Below are 20,161 nucleotides of genomic sequence, written 5' to 3' on the forward strand. Positions count from 1 at the left end.
TAGAAAAGCATGATAAAGGTTGGAAAAAATGGATAAAAATGTTGAAAGAACCTACAGTTCCTTATTAGGCGAAGATACAATATTTATTCCTTGTCTCCTGGGATAAATCTCTTCTGCCTATTGTCCTCCCAGTACTCAGTGCTGATGCTTAATTTTCAAAACTTCTATATTACCAAGGGACCTACGACATCAGCCAAAGAAATACTCAGCAAGTACAAAATCTGTTCCAGGGAGCTGCTTTTGTGCAGAGGGAAAATTTTGTTCCTACAGGTTTTTAAGTGGGTACAAGGCAAGGAGATATCTGATCCGGGCAAAGCCATTACAATTTAGATCTCTATCTATAGATCATTTTTTTCCTTTAAAAAAATTGGAAAATACAAGAAGTTTGGATTTTTTTTCCTGATTCATTTTTGGAGAGGGAAATTGCATCGTAAGCTTTCGGAGAAACCCAACATGTCAACTACCTTTCCGGGACTAGTCCACGATGCCGAGGTATTATTACTTTTTTTTTCCCCTCCTTTTGCGCGCGTGTGTGTGGCGGCTGCGGCGGGCGGTGGCAGCGGTGGTGGCAGCTTCCCCTGTCTCTAATCTATATTGGACCGTTAAGTTTAATTATAATCTGGCTTTGGGGTGACTTAAAGAAGGAAAGGGGAGAAAGTTCGTTATGACATCTGTCGCCAGGAAGGGCAACTCACGGACACGTTAAGAAACAGTTGCCATAATGAGAAGGAAGGGGGAAAAATAATCCTAATAATAAAAGAATGGGGAGGAGGGGTGGAGGAGAACAAGATAGAGAGAGATAACGGATAGCCAGGAAGGCAAAGTAAAAGGACTGGTAGGGGGGGAGGGGGCGGTAGGTGGACAAGGGGTGGGAAGAACGATCCCCTTTGGAATGGGTTTTTCAAGTAGGGGGAGACAGAAACAGAGGGACTGGTTTTCTCCCCCCCTCCCCACCCCCCCCAAAAAAGGCATAGAAAGTTAAGCGTTTTGCATAGATCTTTTTTTTAAAAAAAGGCATATACATAAATGGTGATTTTTGAGTACCACTAGCCAAATGGCCTTGGAGGGCTCTGCGAGGGCTTTTATCTTTAAGTCTGGTCCGGGAAGGTGAGCTGCCGGCTAGATCAGGTCTGTTGGAGCGGGCCAACCTCGCTTGCCGAGGCCATAAAACTCAGGAGGAATGGACTTGTTCCAGACTCCCGACTTTGCTGCGCTTGAGGCGGAGCGCGTTTAGAAGGGGCTGCGCGCGTGTGTCACCCGCACCTATATAGGGTGGGGTGTGTGTATGTGTGTGTGTCTGTGTCTGTGTGTGGTGTGTTTTTTTTTCCCTCTCGACAGAGGACGTGGCCGCCCACCCCTAGTTCTCCAGCTTTCATGGGCTCGATGGCACAGTCGCCTTGCCCTGGCTCTCCCTCTAATCGTTGGCTAGGTGGCTATATAGATATCTCTCTCTAGCCCCATAATTACATCTAGATTTAGATGGATGGAGAGCGGGGCTAAGGGAGAGTTGCGCTTTGGTTGAAAATGACAAACCTCAAGTTTTTTTGCTCTCCTTTTTCCCCCTCTTCCTTCCAGATACGTCACGACGGATCAAACAGCTACCGTTTGATGCAGCTCGGGTGTCTGGAGTCCGTAGCCAATTCCACTGTCGCCTATTCCTCCTCCTCTCCTCTAACTTACTCCACCACTGGCACTGAGTTCGCTTCCCCGTACTTCTCCACTAACCACCAGTACACCCCGCTCCACCACCAATCCTTTCACTACGAGTTCCAGCACAGTCACCCGGCTGTGAACCCCGACGCCTACTCTCTGAATTCTCTCCACCACTCGCAACAGTACTATCAGCAGATCCACCACGGGGAGCCCACCGATTTTATTAATCTGCACAATGCTCGGGCGCTCAAATCCTCTTGCTTGGACGAGCAGAGGAGAGAGCTGGGCTGCCTCGATGCTTACCGCCGCCACGACCTGTCTCTTATGAGCCATGGATCCCAGTATGGGATGCATCCAGATCAAAGACTCCTGCCAGGACCCAGCCTGGGGCTGGCCGCCTCGGGAGCAGACGATTTGCAGGTAAATACGCATGCAGAGGATTTTTCTTTCCCCTCCCCCCTTATTCCCACCCTCTCCCTACCCCCCCCCCCCCCACCGTCCATTGATGCCTCTTCAGTAACATTAGGATCTCGTTTCTCTCTCTCTCTCTCTCTCTCTCTCTCTCTCTCTCTCTCTCTCTCTCTCTCTCTCTCTCTCTCTCTCTCTCTCTCCTCCCCCCGTCTCTACACACACACACACACACACACACACACACACACACACACACACACACCCAAACACACGCAAACTTACTGAAACTTTTATCTAAACAATTCTAAAAGAAATGAACCCTTCCAGTGCTCCTCATTGGACCAAGACATTTCACCTGAATTTGTGCCCAATTAAACCTGCCCTTCTCTTCAGTACGAGTAGGATGAATTTGTGAACCTACATTTACTCTGAAGCAGGGGCAGAGTGGAAGAAAAGGTCTCACCTGCTTTCCTCCAACAGTACCCAAAGTAAAACTAGATTAATCAACAGTCATCCAAGCTCTAATACCTGTGTGTGTGTGTGTGTGTGTGTGTGTGTGTGTGTGTGTGTGTGTGTGTGTGTAAGACTGTGTGTTTTACAGTAGTCTCTGAAAGCCTTGAGATTTATTTGGAGACTAACACTCTCTGAAAATATATAGGCCAGAAAACAGTATATATGTTCTACTGTAACCTTCAGCTCTGTTGAAACTCTGGTCAAACATTATAAATTACTCTGAAAACTCAAATTTTACAAAGGATACTTTAAGACACAAGACTTTAAAAAAAAAGGATCACACCAGAACCCTTCACAAGTTTGTATAGCTGTAAACATTTTCTCTATTCAGACACCAGGGAAAGGACTTTGTATCTTGACTAGATACATAATTTTTGTCTTTTTTTTTCTAGATGGATGTCGATTTCAATCCAGATATATTGCTATTTCTAATTAAGAAAAAATAATTTTTTTAATTGTGTGTGTCACTCGACCATTCTTCCCTTATTTCTTTTATTCACACATATGGCACATGATATTATACTGTATATCCATTGGAACGCATGTCATCTATCTCTCTATGTATATAGAGAGACAGATAGATAAAATACATGAACATATTAAACCACTCAACAAAAAAAACCCTACAGTTTCAACATCCTTTAATGGATGCAACTACTCTCTCTCGTTTTTGAACATCCGATTTGTTTCTTTCATCCTCACAAAGCTCTCCAAAGTTTCCATATCCAATCCATGGACTGAAAGTGTAAGAACAGAATTTTGGAGACGTAGGAGATCCCTTGTTACGCACTGAATAGCTTTTCCCCTCATTTACCTCGGAGTAAGGGAATATTTTAAAATTAAAGAAAAAGCCCTTGCTGTCATAACAAAAGAATGTTAGCCCTAGGATCAGCACGGTGAAGAAAAGATTTGGCTTCATAAACCTTGACTTTCTACATTTAAATTCACTAAATAATTTTATACGCTCAGGACGTTTTTTACATTTTTCACAAGGATCCCCTTATGTCTCAGGGAGAAAAAAAATCTGCCATTCAGTGCTTAGCTCAACTAAAACCTATTTACTTCTTTTTATAACCACGTCTGCTGCTGATTTTTTTGTATCTGTACAAATTTTTTTTCTGTGACAGGCACAAAGCCTGGCATTTTTCAAAAGAGGGGATTAGAACATTTGCAAGCACCAGACAAAGAGCGAATCCTGTGCAAAAGGACACCGTAGTTTATCCAATTTTCGACTTAGTGCCATTCAACTGGTCATTTATGCAATGTCATCCGACCAAACAACATGTTTTACTGGGAGGGGGGAGTTTGTAAAGCTGAGAGATCCAGATTCGTTTCTTCTAAGAAAATAAACATCTTTAAAGACTCTGTTGGAGACCTTCTATACCCTTATTACCTTATACATTTCGTACACTTGGACTTGTCTTCTTCCCCCTCCCCACCTTTATATATAGATATATGTAGATATATATATATCCTCAATCTCCCTTCACTCATTTCTACTCCAACTGGGACAAACACAGAGATACTAAAAGAAGCATAACCTATATTTCCTTGTTCCCATGGAAGCACGTTTGTGCAATCTGTCTCCTTCCTTCCACCCTCTTGGACTTTGTTGACAGAACAGAAAGAGAGGGAGAAAAAGAGTCATAGCTACTTTTAAAAAGAGAAAGAGAAGGGGGGGGGGGAGACCCAGACTCTCTCTCTTTTTAATTCTTCCTTTTTAAAACGTTCATCAGCATATGCCTCATTTCAAATGCAACAAATGTAAATATACTTTTCCCTGAACAGAATTTTAAGTGAAAGTCCAATAGTTTGCAGGGAGGTTTAAGTCTGCCTAACAGATGCAAACAGTCTTGGGGCTTCAGTTCCATCTTTGAGTCCCCTAAAAAGATTTGCTATGGCCAACAAAGGAAACTGTCACACCTTTTCCCATCACCGCTTTAATTTATGCTCAGTCTCCAAGTTTTTTTTTTCATATTGATTTGATAATCACTTTAAGGCAGAACATTTAAAATAAGAAAGAGCTCGGCAGTGGGTTGAAAAGGGGGTCTTACAGGCTTGCTTCAATATGGTGAAAATGGGAAGGCAAAGAGGGAGCCAGGACTGTAAAGGTTGTTTTGTAAAGTGGGTTTTTATTATGCACCGACTCTCTCCGCATTTACTTAACTCTTCACGGGCTGTTGGGTAGGTTAACACCCTTCAAGGCCTCTTTCATGTCCAATACCTCGTTTGTTTGTAAAGGAAAATGAGCTTTTAACACATTTCCATTGAGCAAAAGTTTTTATTTTATTCTGAACCTAAAATGAGGGGGGGGGGGGGAACCCTTTCCTTATTCCCAAAGCAAAAGGTTTCTCAATCAGGAAGGGATCCCAGACAAATGGGCAGCTCTGGACCATGTGTCTGTGCCTTCTTCCAGAGACACACTTCTGTTGCTTCTCAGGGTTTTCCTGCCTCTGGGGCGACAGAACCAATATGTTCTGAATGATCTGCATGTGATATTTTCCTTTGAATCCCCCAATAAGGGTGCATATTATCAGGACTTGGCATTGCCTGTGTCATTTGCTGAATACAGAAGGTGCATAATATACAAGTTAGGTGTCTGTGTACATGATGTATGCATAGCTAGGACATTCAAATAAAAGAGACCTCAGTGCTGAGATAAAAGAAGGCATTGCTCTTACAAGGCTTAGCTTACATAGAATCATAAAATGAATTCCTTGAGATTTAAAGAATTGTCAGGTCCCCTTTTTTAAAACATGTTTGCTGACACTCATGATTTTGCTACTCTTTTGCTGCTACTGTTAAATGTTGCTGTTAAATGTTCTCCCCTCCTCTAGAAGGGGGGAGAACGCTGATTGGTGGGGGCTGACAAACCACTTGTGATATCTATTTGTGTCTGTATTTGATTTCTTTCTTTGTTTCTTTTTTCTTTCTTTTTTAAGGGATCAGTGGATGCCCAGTGCGGGCTTGTTCTCAATGGCCAAGGTGGGGTGATAAGAAGAGGTAAGGATAAGTCACTCCTTCATGATCTCCACTTAATTATTTTAAATGCCTCTTTCATATCAGATTAAATGATTTTTTTTTAAAGAAAAGAACCCCACTGTGTTTCTGATTGTTTCTGAGGCCAGAAGCCCCTACCCACCAAGAGGAACTAACATTTAAAAAATCTCCTATGTATTTCTTTGAAAATTTTTATTTTATTCAATCAACAAAAATGCTTCTTCTCTCCCTCCCTCGCAACATGAGAAATAACATAAAACAAAACTCTTGTTATCAACATGTATAATCAAGCAAAAAATAACTTCCACATTGGCCATAAACCCCCCTCTCCCCCAAAGTATGTCTCATTCTGCATTTAATCCTTCACCTCCCTAGCAGGAGGTGAGGACACTCCCATGGATTTCAGCTGTTCTCCCTCTCTGAAACTAACAGACAAAATACAATCTGCAGGAAAAACATGAAAACTGAGACTGGGAAGGGGGGTGGTGGTGGTAGAGAAACCCACCATGATGTCCTAATGGTTCGCCAATAACGCATGTCACAGTGACAAAAATCGAAGTTCAAGGCGAAAAAACTTCTCACACCCTCCGCCCCTCTGGAATACCACCTCCCCAAGCAGAATTTCTGGTTTCATTTAGTCCCAAATGTGCCAGCCACCGCCTGTAAGATTTCAAGCAATGGTGTTAAGTTGAAGCTTTGAGGGTTTGTATAAAAGGTGTCCAGGAAAGCTGCAAAGAGGGTAACAAAACGCCAATATTGTAGCCCCCCCTATTTTCCTAAATGTTCTGAACATTTCTTTCGTTAAAGGAGGGAGAAAAGGAGGAGGGGGTGGTGTTAACTGTACCGGATAAAGCTTTCTTGTTCCCATCTGTTAACAAAAACATCTGAATCCAGAGTTACTCAGCTCAAAAAGAAATGGGGTGATGGAGGGGGAGAGAAAGGGAGGTGTAGAATTGAATGTGCCCTTCATGCATTGTTATGGGTTCATATCTCTCCATCACAACAAAAGGGAGTCATATAAACGGTTTCCTTAAGACCCTTAGGATTTGATAGTCAAAGATCATAGCTGACTGTACTAGTGGTCTGAGCTTATCCTTCCAATGATCTGAATAACCCAAGCCACAGACCAGAGAGGGGGACCAGCTGTTATCCCAACTTCATAAGAATTAATAAGACGTAGTCTATTCACCAAGACTAATTCCGCTTCGTGTTGCAGCTCTCTTTAGTAAACCGAATCGCTATTATGTGCTGGCTGTGCCAAAGACTAAGTCATTTCTCCAACTGTCATTAAATGTACTTAAGTCACTTACTAACCCTTTAATGCTCTTTGAAAGACCGGATACTTTTTGTGAAAGGGAAATGAATTGGTAGAAATGAGTTGGGTCTTCAGTGTTTGAACTATAGGCAGCATAGCGCAAGTGGGCTGAGGTCAAGTAAGAAATTTGGTGATTCAGATAGGCCTACACATCGTTACCACGGATAACTTATTTTTAAAACTTTTAGTGGTGACCAAGAAGGTGTGAGGATGAGAGGAGGAAGGAGCAGGATGTCAGCATTTATACACTAATTTGTCAGCTAGGCACAATTCCTTATCTATGTAGTAGTGCGTAAAACTGAAATATGCCGGAGGATAATGACAATTCAAAGATATATGTACACATCCGTAGAACCTACGGAAAAGCTAGGAATTAGTGACAGGTAAAATGTTACGAATAAAGCCAATGGGGACTGCATCATTAAAGGTAAGATAGGCAGTTCAGAGAGACAACCGGCTTGTGGAGGGTGCAGATGGTGCTGAAGGACAGCGCCACTAATTAGACGCCTGTACTCTGTTCCTTGGAGGACTTCTTGTCATTGCTAGTATAGTATTTTAGTTTCCTTCTCTACATTTTTTTTCTAAAATTTATTTCAAAATGCCTTAAATGGGGCCATGGTGAGAGAGAGAGATCAACTTCTGTAATGGCTAGGAAAAGTTACTCAAAAGAAAAAGTGAGTGAGGAAAGGAATTAGGAATACTCGAAAGGGTGAGAGGAAAGGATGTGAGAAAGTTATGTCATTAGTTTGGATTAAGTAAATTTAGATTTAGGAGATCCAGCCTCATCTTCCTAGTAGATAATTTAGTGCTTGGAGGAGAGGAACTGAGCGCAGGCTCCTAAAACTGTGTGCAGAGAAAATGGTTTTCATAGGTGTGTAATTGTGTCTCTGCTGTTAGAATATGGTATTGTTAATTATACCTGGTAAAGGTTGTCAAATCTGAGATTATGAACTCCAATTTGACCCTCCAGGAAACACTTCAGTCTTTAGCAAAGGGAGAGGAAGGAAATACGTTGGGGTTCCTGTACTGGCTAAAATTCATCTCGCGTTTGAGAGGATTCCGAGCTTTCGATTGTCTCCTAGAGACTTTATTTCATCTCTGAAGCTCTGATTAAGCCTTTCTGATTTCTGCCATAACCGATTGTAACCAGAGTGTGTGCGTGTGAGCGTGTTTTCCTTAAGAGCGATCAAGGTTTTTCGAGGATGTAAAGATTGGTCACAAAAGAAATACACTCAAAACTAAGAAACTTTTCCTGCCTTATTCAGCTGCAACCACTAATTTCACCGTAAAGCTAGTGTATCTTTTAAAGCTATTGCTTTAAATTTAAAATGTGGGAGGAAATATGAACATTTTTCCTGTTTTCTGTGGGGGAAAAGACAACCCTTTCTTTCGGTAACTAAGGAGCTGCAGGAGTGCCCCACGTCAAACGTTAGGTTAACTTTTTTTTTTCTTCTCATAGATCAGGTGACAGATGCGAACTACAAGGTGGGTGAAACACTCCAGTATTTGGGGACAATTCATATTTAAATTGCTCTTACTATTTCATCATATACTTTCGCGTTACTTTCCACGTGTAATCCAAAGGTGACATGAATTTGGGCTGCGTAAAAGTGCGCAACTTTTTCCTGATTCGTCCTCGTCGCCCATTAAGTCCCCTCAGATCATCTGACCTTCTTCTTTTCTAAGCTGAAGGAATAATTTTTTAAGCCTAAATTTCTTTCAGAAGACACTAAATATCATTTGACTCTCGGTTTCTAACCTTGGACTTATTGTTCCTCTAAAAGTGTCATTTCTCTGCTCGCCAGGTTTAGCAGTTGTACTTAGTTTTCCTTTCCTTGTCTGTTATCTTCTGTCTCTGTGTGTATTTTATTTCATCTCAATTTCTAAATGGCTTTTTCTACCTCTTTCTGTCTCTGTTCGTCTCTGGCTTTGTCTCTCTGTATCTATCTCTGTGTCTCTGTCTGTCTTTGTCTCTCTGACTCCGTCTGTCTCTGCCAGTGTCTATTTCTCTGTCTTTCTGTCTCTGTCTCTACCTGTGTCTGTCTGTGTCTGTCTTTCTCTGTCTCTGTCTCTGTCTGTCTGTCTGTGTTTCTGTCTCTGTGTGTCTCTCTGTCTCTCTCTGTCTGTCTTTCTCCCTCTTTCCTTCCCTCCCTCCCCCTTTCTTCCCCTCTCTCTCTCTCTCTCTATTCCCCAAGAAAAGAATGACATTTCAGGGTCTAGCTGATACACGGGGCAATTAGTTTGTGTTTGCCTTTAATGAGGGTCGGAAAGTAAAAGAATGTACAAGGAGACAGAGGCAGTAGCGAGGTAATTACTATCTAGATAAAATATTTGCCACCGAATCTGATGCAGCTATCCCTGTGCTATCACTTTCAGTTAATGGTGTGCAAGATTTCGCCCGGAGCTCCGCCATTCTAACCATCACAACCAATAATCTTTACTTTACCCGGGCGCTCTCGTATCGATAGCTTCTCTAGCCTCGGGCGCCTGCTTTGATATGTTAATATTTCTGAGTACCAAACTCTGCAGAGATCATATTAATGTTGTACATACAGAGTGGGGCTTTGCCTTAGTTGAATATTCAGATTCCCAGTTTCAAAAGACAGCTCTTGAAGAAATGAAGCTCCTATTTACAGGAGTCGTCTGTGTTTTTAATCATTAAAAAAAAAATTCAATCTTTTTTTTTCCTCCAAGAATCTTCTCGGTTTCTTCCTTTCTTTTCTTTGTTAGAAAGTCACACCTTTCATCCCCCAGTAGACGCATTTAATAATAAAGGAACTATAATAATCCTAACACTAACTGTAGTGATCTTGATGGGTTCTTTCATTTGAATGGTAGGATAAGGGATCGGCCTCAGTTGGGGAGGTATTGACTAAAATGGAGGTATTGGGGGGAGGGTGGGGGGGAAATGTAGTCTTATCTATAAATATTTGAATTTTTAAAGGCAACATGGTGACATTTGGCCCATGTATCTCTATAAAACTCAGCTGGCAAAATCCAAAAAAAAAAAAAAAAAGAGGTGGGGGTGGGGAAAGAGCTCTTGTTTCACTTTGTGATCCTTCTGCCTTCCTGCCCCAGGCTAATTTCAGAAGCTTAAATACCGCTATAGCCTCTGGGCCACGAAGAGAGAGGGCCCAGGCTACCGGCAATAGCTCTTTCTCGATTGCCCTTGGCAACATAAAATACAAACTACTTTGAATCAAAACATTTTTGGGGAATTAATATGATCTGAACTCTTCACGTTTTAAGAGCTCTTGAGTTTGTCAAATCGCTTAGAGGTGACTGACATGCCAAGGCTGAGGCGTTAATGCTCCGGTACAAACATTGTCAGATCTTATTTAATTAAAAAAAATCCTTTCTTAAAAGCAGTTCAATATCAGTCGCCAAACATCTGCCAATAACGTCGTGTGGTCCAAGCCGCTAGCCTCCTAGGCTCTTTTTTAGGGTGTTGACTAGTGGAGCTAGGGAATATAGGGGGTGGAGGGGTGGTGAATAGGTTCCCACTTTCTAAAATCCTTCTAATTTTGCTCTTGGAAAGAGCGCTTGGAAAGAGCAGTGTGTGTGTGTGTGTGTGTGTGTGTGTGTGTGTGTGTGTGTGTGTGTGTGTGTGTGTGTGTGTGTGTGTATGTGTGTGTGTGTGTGTTGCTCTATGCAACTCCAGGCTGGGCAGAGGTTGGGGGAATGGGGGAGGCGAAGCTTTTACATACCCTGTGAAGCGGATGGGGAGGAGAGTGCAGAATGAAGGGGAGGAAATCTTTCCTTCCTTTTTTCTTTGCAATATGTACCCCAGAAATCAGACTTCTCGAAAAGCATCTCTGCATTAAGTTCCCCGCACAGAGTCAAGTAACTATCTTTCACCTGACAGAATAAAGGACACAACAGAACGAGAGACAATTTTATCTAGGTTAGAAATCCATAGGGATGGTTGCTCTGTTCTAAGGCTCCTAATATACGTGACTCTGTTTGCTGTCTCTTTATCAGAGGATGGATAAATGACCTTAAGTCATTCACTTCTTTCTCTGGGCCTGTTTTCACACTCGCCATTTAAATTGGTTGCATTAGATGGTCTCTAAATTCCTTTCCCGCTCCGAAATTCTATGCCTAATTCTTGCCAGACTCTTCCCACTCAATTTCCCTGTACGACAAAAATCTTCACACCCATAGGTGTGCATAGAGCACGGGCTTGGTAGGCTATGGAGTGCTGATCTTCTCAAGCTGTGTTCGGGTTTCAGCTCACACCAATGGCAATGTAGACCACATGCTCTCCATTGTGGCGTGGCTTCCAACGGGTGGGGAGATTTCAACATCAGCTACACACCCCGCCCCGTAGAGTTGGAGACAACCTTCCATCTCTTGTTTCCCTCCTTTTGTTCTGCTTTTACCCTTCCTTACTAATGAGGAGGAGCTGGAGTGCGGGCAAACACACAGAGCTCTCCTAATCCGGTAATACCTACATTTGCGCACCCCTCACAATTTAGCGCAATTAAAATCGTTGTCGCCTTATCAAGAGCCCATAGGAATCCAATTAACCCACCCCTCCCCCCATTGCTCTTTAATTACAATTAATAATTGCTGCGGTTTCAAGAGAGGGTGTGTGGTGTGTGTGTGTGTGTGTGTGTGTGTGTGTGTGTGTACGCGCGCGCGCGTGCATAGGGAAGAGGGAGGGTTAGTGGGACAGGGGGAGAATGTACGGAGCTGGAGGGAAAGAGAAACTGGGAAGAACCTCATTTGGAGACCCAGCTCATACAGCTGAACCTCCTGCAAATTCAACTGTATAACAAACAGGGACAGGAAACTCCAGTAATCGCTTACACATTTTTAATGTGTCAGAGAAAACGAGCGATCACTGGAGATGAAGGGGGATGGGGGGGCGAAAATCCCTGCCGTTTGTATTTCTTTCATTTGAATTGTAAACATCTGTTTGGCTGTAAGGCGAACAGAACATTTATTTTGCTCTCAAGATTTTCTCTAATTATGTCAACACCGACGCCACCGCGGCACAGACTGTTGGGAGTGGGGCGATTTTTCTTTGCAAATGCTGCACGGAGATCCAAGCTCGCTGGAGCTTCGAAGGAAATATTGATCTTGTCTTGGAAAGGGCGAGGAGTGGGGCTGTTTGTTGGGGAGTTTTCCTTAGAGGTAGAGAGAACCGAGACGCTTGTAGCTCAGGGACAGCTTCAGGAGAATTGGGATCCCATTCCTGGAAGGGAAGGCAAGCCTGCAGTTTCCTGAACCCTAATTGCTGCGGGGAGAGGAAATTTAAAAGGACAGGATCAACTATTCTCTGGGGCCAAAGCTGCAGAAGATGGGGCTGAGGCCGAGGTAGAGACTGAGGAAGGTAGGGTACCACAACTAGAATGTAGTATAGAGTGTATCTGGCAATACATTCAGCCCAATCCTAGCTCCAATTTATACTCCCCACACTCGTCTAAAGGGATCTCATCTATAAACCTTATTTACACTACTCCACAGATTACTAGTTTACAGTCCTAGATTTTTAGCTTTTCCATTTCAAAGGCTTAGTCACAGCTCTTGTAGACGCCAGACCAGGTCTCCCCTAAAGCCTCCTCTAGCCTCCAGGGTATTAAATAGGTTCTTATGACTTCATTCTGGAGGTGATGTCGCATCTTCGCAACTTATTCCCTTAGCGCAGGTCTTCCCTCATCTGTTGGAAAGGCTACTGTTTGTGTATTTCAACCAAGCAAGGAAGGTCAAGGAGAATCAGACTTGAACTAGTCTAGGGGAGGAGAAAGTGAGACGGTGTGTAACAGGTGGGGCTCACCACAAGATTTGAATACTTTGCGCTTCCTTAGAGCTATACTTGAGAATCTGTAATGTAGTTTCAATTATTCAAGAATTATCCAGTGAACAATTGAGCTGATCCTTACAAAGTACACAGCCAAAAGGATACTGGACTTGGAGTCAGGAGATTTGGGTTAGAATCTTCACTTTGACGCCATTTGTGAGACTCTAAACTGGTAGATAATTCATAATCTCTGTGCCACAGTTTTCTCATGTGAAAAAGTGAGAGAGTTGGAAGAGATTATTTTTTATGACTTCCCTCAGTATGAAATAACCCCTTTTTAGTCTCTTTGCATTTCTTATAAATGCAAATAGCACACTGTCTCACAGGATTGCAAGTAAAGCAATTTAAAAATATTAAAGCACTAAATAAACGTGAGTAGTTATTATAAAGGTATGATAACTCACATTTGCATATCACTTTACAGTTGACAGTGCTTTCCTTGAAACAAGTCCGGGACTGTGTAGTAGGTAATGCAAATCCTATTATTTCGGCTTTACATATGAGGAAACTGAGTCTCCGAGAGTTTAAATGACATGCTTGGCTAAAATGCGGCAGAGCCAGAATTAAAAGAACCTTTAATTACAAGTCCAAGTGATCGTTCCCGTGTCCTATACCGCTTTGCCTCTCCTATGTATTGGGACAGTTGAAATATATGATCTCTAAGTTCCCTTCCATCCATAAATGTATGATTTCCTGTTCCTACCTATGTTCCAGTTCACTATACAGTTTAGCACTGTTGTGTATTAGAGAATGCAATGAGATCCACTATATGTCTATGTATGGTCTTTTTAGAAGAACCAGTGTGGAGGAATAATAGAGAGCAGGACTCAAAGCCAGAAAAACATTGTTTCAGATCCTACTTCTAAAATATTGGATCCTGACCCTGGGCAATTGACTTAACCCCTCAGTACTCTGGAAACTGCAGATACCAATGCCAGCATGAAATGGTAGAGGGAATTCCTCACCTTGGAGTTCCCTATATTAATGAATTCACAGGTCTAGTCCCTATTTATTATGCTTTCAGAAAGAATTATTGTATACACCCAGAAGATACTTTTTTCCATCAAGGAACTCAGCTACATATACTGCTGGTGAGTCAGGATTTGTGAATTGTGTTGGGTGTGTAAGCACTGATCTGCAAATGATTGCTTTAGACTCCCTTTTAGGAAGAACTCCTCCTAGCCCAGGTATTCCGGATATTAACAAGCCTTAACACAAGGTTTTTTGTTTTGTTTTGTTTTTTTGTTTTGTTTTGTTTTAAGGAAACCAACAAGCTATTTTCTTCTAGCACCCTAAAAATTGCTGGAAGGAGAGATTTCAGATTCTCTATGTTGCTGCAAACTCTACAAGTTGCCAAATCTTCAGTGGGGGTAGGAGAGATCCCCAAAGACTGAAAGAGTGCCAAGTATCAAAGCAACAGGAATTCCCTTTAAAGATGCTGAGACATTAAAAAAATAAAAGAAAAGAAACTCAAGTTGATGCTAATCCTGAATACAAAGTAAATCCTCAGGCAATATATGTGTGCATAAAAGTATAATCTTAACACAAATATATAGCCCATACAGCCCGCCCAAAAAGTACTAGCTTACAATGAAGTAAAATGTAAGCTTCTATTGGGATGGAATTAGTTTTGTCTTTCATCTCCAGGACCTAACACAGGGTCTAGCACATAACAAATATTTAATAAATACTTGCTGAGCTAAAACTGAATGAACTAATAGCAGGCAACCTGAAGTTGTCACTGTATCCTTTTTAAGGAATAGGTAAACACATATTATAGAGATTTGTGAAATGTTAGCTTTTGCAAGCATAGCGACACACTTGCCAGGTAGTAGGATTTTATTTAACAGAGTTCAGGATGCCCAACAAAGTAAATTTCTAGTAGAAATATGAACTCTTTACACACACACACACACACACACACACGCACACACGTATTTTTTCATTTGAATGGAGAGATGAGAACTATTTGACTTTTCCAAAATTGTACTAATACCTCAAAGAAATTTGGAGGAAATGTTTGAGACTGAAATCTCCTTTTTTAGATGGTAGCTGGGCAAGTTTCATAGAAATTTATCCTCCCCCAACCCACATCAAACTTAACAGGAGCAGTCTTGTTATTAGTTGAGTTCACATCTCTGCACATACATGTAAGCTTGAAAGAAAATGAAGAAGGGTGTGTGCCTATATTTTCCTGTACATATGCACTTGAGCTGTGTTTCTATTGATGTGTAAAATTGTGTGATGCATGTAAATCGATTTACAAATTGTAAAGCATTATGTAATTATCAGGTATTTTTATTAATATGGTATGGAAAGGAAAGGAAAGGAAAGGAAAGGAAAGGAAAGGAAAGGAAAGGAAAGGAAAGGAAAGGAAAGGAAAGGAAAGGAAAGGAAAGGAAAGGAAAGGAAAGGAAAGGAAAGGAAAGGAAAGGAAAGGAAAGGAGAAAGCGAAAGTAGGAAGATAAGGGTCCGTGAAGAAAGGAGAAAGGAGAGAGAAGATGGAAAAGAGAGGAGAGGGAAGTTTAGGGGAGAGAAAGGGAAGAGATAAGGGTGAGAGAGAAAAGAGGAGAAAAAGGTAGGCAAACAGCACTGGAGAGAGACAAGAGGAAGATTATATTTGTGGTTTTAAGATTATTAGATTTTTAAAACTGCAAGACCGGTTCATTTAATAACTAAGTATTCATATCCAAGGATGATTATAAAGACAATGCCAGAGAATGAGTTTAATCTTTTTTTTTTTTTGCTTTGTCTCTGGTATCACTTAAAAAATTAGGTCCATAAAATGCATTTATTGTTCTATAGAAACAAGTGTATAGGATTCTATAGGATTGAGTGAGAGTGCAGAGTAAAGACTTAAAGAACGAACTTCTCTCCAAGGAATTTTGGAACAATTTCCCTCCTTTTTGGGGAAGAATGTATTATAGAGAAAGGATTGAAGACTTCTTCAAGTCAGGCAAGCAGATAGAAAAATCATTGCATTATTCCTAATGTTGGATTCTAAATTAGTCTTTGAATCGAAGACTAATCTAAGTTTGGGAACTAAGGGCAGATCTCCATATATGATCCTGAAACAGGGTGTGTAGGTTCATTTCTTTGAAGAGGAAATAACAGCACTTTGGCCTGAAGAGAAGGTTGCAGTAGGTCCCTCTGGTGCACCTACAGACCCTCTCCGTATCCACTGCACCCAGCTAGCCCTCTCTACTGTCATTCTCCTAGTCCTTGTCCCTAACGATTCTTTAAGTGCCATCCTTTTCAAGGAAACTGAGAGGGAGGACAGGGCCCAGGATACTTATGTATGAATCTCTGAAAATACAATCTTTAAGAGCTTCAGGATTTGATTCCTCCCTGTTAATACAATTTCTCTGCCCCAGATAGGGGTGATTCTCTGGTCTACAAGTCCCTTTTCATGCTCTTTTCTACGTGCTCAACCCCCTACAAGTCTAATCCTTACATCCTCATTCACTTACTCATGCATATTATTGTGAAAGGTTGGGAAGAGAGAGACGGTAGTGAAAAGAACCCAGTTTTAGGATTTTGAGGACTCTGTTTCAAATGCCAGCCCAGAAACTTATAATCTCTGACCTTAGTCAAATCACATAAACTGTCTGGGCATCTTGCATAAATTGAGACGAGTTGGACTGAATGACAGCTAAGGGCTCTTTCAGTCATAAATCTGTTATTTTTGCTATCTGCTGCAATGCTTCTCTTTCTCTTCTCCATCTTATTCTTTTATCTGGCTTCTCTATCCTTCCTCCTGTCCATCTAAGAAAGGGGTTGTAGTGTGTTAAGAACCTCACTGATCCCTGGATCCAGACACTTCGTCAGGATCTTACATGCAGAATTTGAATCCGAGAAGGAATCCCTAAGCTCTGATCTCAGGTGACAACATTTTACTTTGTAAATTTGTGATTAGGATAACCAAGAATCCCAGAAATGGTCCAAGCATTCAGATTTTTTTTCTTTGCTAGCCCCACCTTCACCTTAACCTTCCAATGTTGGGTGTGTGATAAGGATAGAATTATAGTGGTAAGGGCACAAAGCTTTGCCCTCTCACACAGTCTGCTGGACGTTTGTCAGGGGCTAGGGATTGTTGTCTGTGGCCAAAGAAAAGCTAAGTTAAAGAGCAGGCTTTGTAAACCTTGAAAGAAATGGGGTTCAAATCCAAGGAGATTCCTTGGACAGTGTTTAGAATGAGTTACTACAGTCTCTCTCTTATTTTTGCCACCGCAAGTGTGTGCGTGTGTGTGCCAGCTTGCAAGTAGATTTACAGAATTTTCATGAGCGTTGTGCCTGAAAATGGGCAATTGATTCCTTAAGAGAACTATAGCTTTAAAGAACTGAAGAGGGTGGGAGGTAGGTCAGTGATCCCACTAGCACTTGTTATGCTCCTACTATGTGTGAGGTATGTACTGAATGCTGGGAATAAAAAAAAAAAGCAAAAACAAAATGCTGCTTTCAAGGAGGAAAGGAATAAACAAACATTTATGTAAAGCCTACTGTGTGTCAGTGTGTGCTCATCCTTCATTGCTGAAGAAGACACGTTGGGGCAACTAGGTGGTGCAGTGGATAGAGCACCAATGCGGGAGTCAGGAGGACCTGAGTTCAAATCCCACCTCAGACACTTGACACTCACTAGCTGGGTGACTTTAGGCAAGTCACTTAACCCCAACTGCCTCATCCTGGGTCATCTCCAGTCATCCTGATGAATATCTGGTCAATGGATTCAGATGGCTCTGGAGGAGAAGTGAGGCTGGTGACCTGCACAGCCCTCCCTCACTCAAAACAAAGTCAAGTGCAAGTCATTTCACCATTTCTCTGATGGCATGGTCTTCTTTGGCAATGAAGGATGAACACACACTATGTGTCAGACTTTTTTATAAATATATTATCTCATTTGGGTCTCACAACAACCCTCTCAGGTAGGTGCTATTATTATCCCCCTTTTATAGCCAAGGAAACTGAGGTTAGGTGACTTGCCCTGGGTCACAAAACTAGTAAACTCCTGAGATGATTTGAACTCATCTTCCTTGTTCCAGGTCCAGAATCCACTGAGCCATCAGCTACCTCAGGGAAACATATAGTCTAAAGGGGCACACAACAGGAAATAAGCAATTCAGAATCAAAGTAAATGCAAGATATATGGAGGGTGAATAGTCAAGGCTGGAAGGCACTAAGATTAAAAATGACTGGGAAAGATTTTTTAACTAAGGTAGGACTTTAGCTGACACTTGAAGGAACTCAAAGAAACCAGGAGGTAATGAAGGTGAAAATGCTCAGAATTGGGAGATGGTATCTCCCTACTGGAGGAACGGCAAAGGTGAAGGGCAATAAGGTGTATACTTACTCATTATCTAGTCATAGACAGAGAAAGAGAGCTAAAATCAACTAGGGGACTGTTGGGGTTTTAATTTTTAAAAATTTGAAAGTTTTGCAAGTATAGAATGAGAGAAAAGAGTCCTTTCTGGTCCACTGAGTTCTTGGGATGTTAATTTTGTTAAAAATGAACAATGTAACTTGCACCTATGACCTCCGGTGCAACTAACAAAAAATCTGCATGTCACTCATGTGTGCTTCACTTTGACACTAATATATGGATATCTTTTTTTTCCCTTTCTTTCTTTCCAAGGTGGCACTTGTGTGGTTAACCCCACAGACTTGTTTTGTTCTGTCCCTGGTCGCTTGTCACTACTGAGTTCCACTTCCAAATACAAAGTGACCATAGCAGAGGTCAAGAGGCGCCTCTCACCTCCTGAATGCCTCAATGCTTCCCTCCTGGGAGGTATTTTGAGAAGGTAAGACAAAGCTTTTTTTGTGGTATTCAGGGTCTTCAGTCCTATCTGCTCATTTTACACCTCTACTTTATGAACACCTGCTGGGTGAGATTCCTTCCCAAATGAAATTATTTGTAATCAGTTCTTTCTGTGGATTAACTCAGGTGAGTTTCCAGATATTAGTTTTGTTTTGTTTCCTGACAGAGCAAAATCCAAGAATGGGGGAAGATGCTTGAGAGAAAAACTGGACAGGTTGGGCTTGAATCTGCCAGCAGGAAGAAGAAAAGCAGCTAATGTCACCCTCCTAACTTCCTTAGTAGAAGGTAGGATTTTTGGTCCTGAAAGTTAATGGTGTTCTCTGGAGACATAAGTGGTTGACATTTTTTGGTAACATGTTATTATACATTTTTGTGTCTTTTTGGTTGTTTTACTGTCAATTTTGAGTGCCATTTAATTCTATATCCCATTGTCCTTTAACTGTAATTGGGGTGGATTTCCCATTTAGGGCTAAAGTTTTCTTTCAGTCAGTAAAGGGAATGGGGGGAGGAGAGAAGTCATTAAAAGGTCAGTGTATACTGAGCTCCCAAAATAATTCTTTCGGTTGTAGATTTATCACTGTTTATTTGATAGCTTAGATAAAACTAATTTTAAATTATTTTCATTACAAGTAAGCAATCCACATGGTTAAAGTAATGCCTTCTAAAGGATTATCAGGTGCATTGTAGAAAGATTTTTCTTAAATTTCAGTAGTCATCTCTTGCTGCACAGTTGAATTTTATGGCATTATGGAAAAGGAAATAAGAAGTGTTAAATTAATGGAATTCAGTAACAGAATTATAGAATCTCATCTGCCAAATCATTCAATGCCCTGAGATATAATTTGTTGAGGCCTGGTGACTTGAATTCATTGAAGGCAGTTAAGGAACTTTCTTACTATCACTTTACTTGGGTTTCAATTACCCACTACTTTTATTCTCTCTTTTCCAGTCCAAAGATCTTCATTCTTGGCAGAGAAAGCAGAAGCAAAAATAATAATAGCAATCAAGTAGTTTGCCCTCACTTCATCACCCAATAACTACCCTGGTCCTTCTGGGCAGCAATCTTTTATCTTCTATCATCTTCATCTTCCTATGGGGCAGAAAGAAAACTTATTTTATATTCAATTATCATAATCTATTCCCTTCTCATAAAAATCATTGAGACCATTAGAAACAAACAAAAAAGTGTCTTACTCTTGGTGCTGCTTTGGAGTTTGAAAGAACAAGTTAGCACAATATATCATACTCTTGGTCTATGTTGCGCTCTAGAAAGATTACCAAAAATGTATAAGATATAATAGTGGCACAGGTCTTTTCCCAAAACCTAATGCGAAGTCTTTTTTTTTCTCCTTTATTTATATGTTAAGTAGCTATTGAGTCCTCTTATTGCAATGAGTAGATGGGGAAAACACCCAAATCACTTGTTTACATTCTTTTAATTGTTAGCACACGAAATTCACTTTTTAAAAAGCACCTTGGCTTCTTTGGAATGGCAACGAACAATAGTGATCATACTTTGTAAAAAGAAACTCTTGAAGAACAACCATGTTTCACATTTCTTTGATGATTTAACCACTAGGATATTTTGCTATCAAGAATATACACACTGGTACATTCAGAGATGATGTTTTGTGTATGTGTATATATACTG

At 41.2% G+C, this 20,161-nt stretch overlaps 1 protein-coding gene across 1 annotated transcript in view; it reads left to right on the plus strand.

Annotated features, from left to right (window-relative positions):
- Positions 1–453: 453 nt before the first annotated feature.
- The window catches only part of TFAP2D (transcription factor AP-2 delta), an 83,657-nt gene continuing 63,949 nt past the window's right edge, over positions 454–20,161 (plus strand). The window contains exons 1-5 of the mRNA XM_072638430.1: positions 454–492; positions 1,576–2,073; positions 5,520–5,580; positions 18,328–18,493; positions 18,677–18,795. Of these exons, the coding sequence (XP_072494531.1) occupies positions 454–492; positions 1,576–2,073; positions 5,520–5,580; positions 18,328–18,493; positions 18,677–18,795 (883 nt within the window). The remainder of the gene's footprint in view (positions 493–1,575; positions 2,074–5,519; positions 5,581–18,327; positions 18,494–18,676; positions 18,796–20,161) is intronic.

The sequence above is a fragment of the Notamacropus eugenii genome, chromosome 2, assembly GCF_028372415.1.
Source record: "Notamacropus eugenii isolate mMacEug1 chromosome 2, mMacEug1.pri_v2, whole genome shotgun sequence".
NCBI lineage: Eukaryota > Metazoa > Chordata > Mammalia > Diprotodontia > Macropodidae > Notamacropus > Notamacropus eugenii.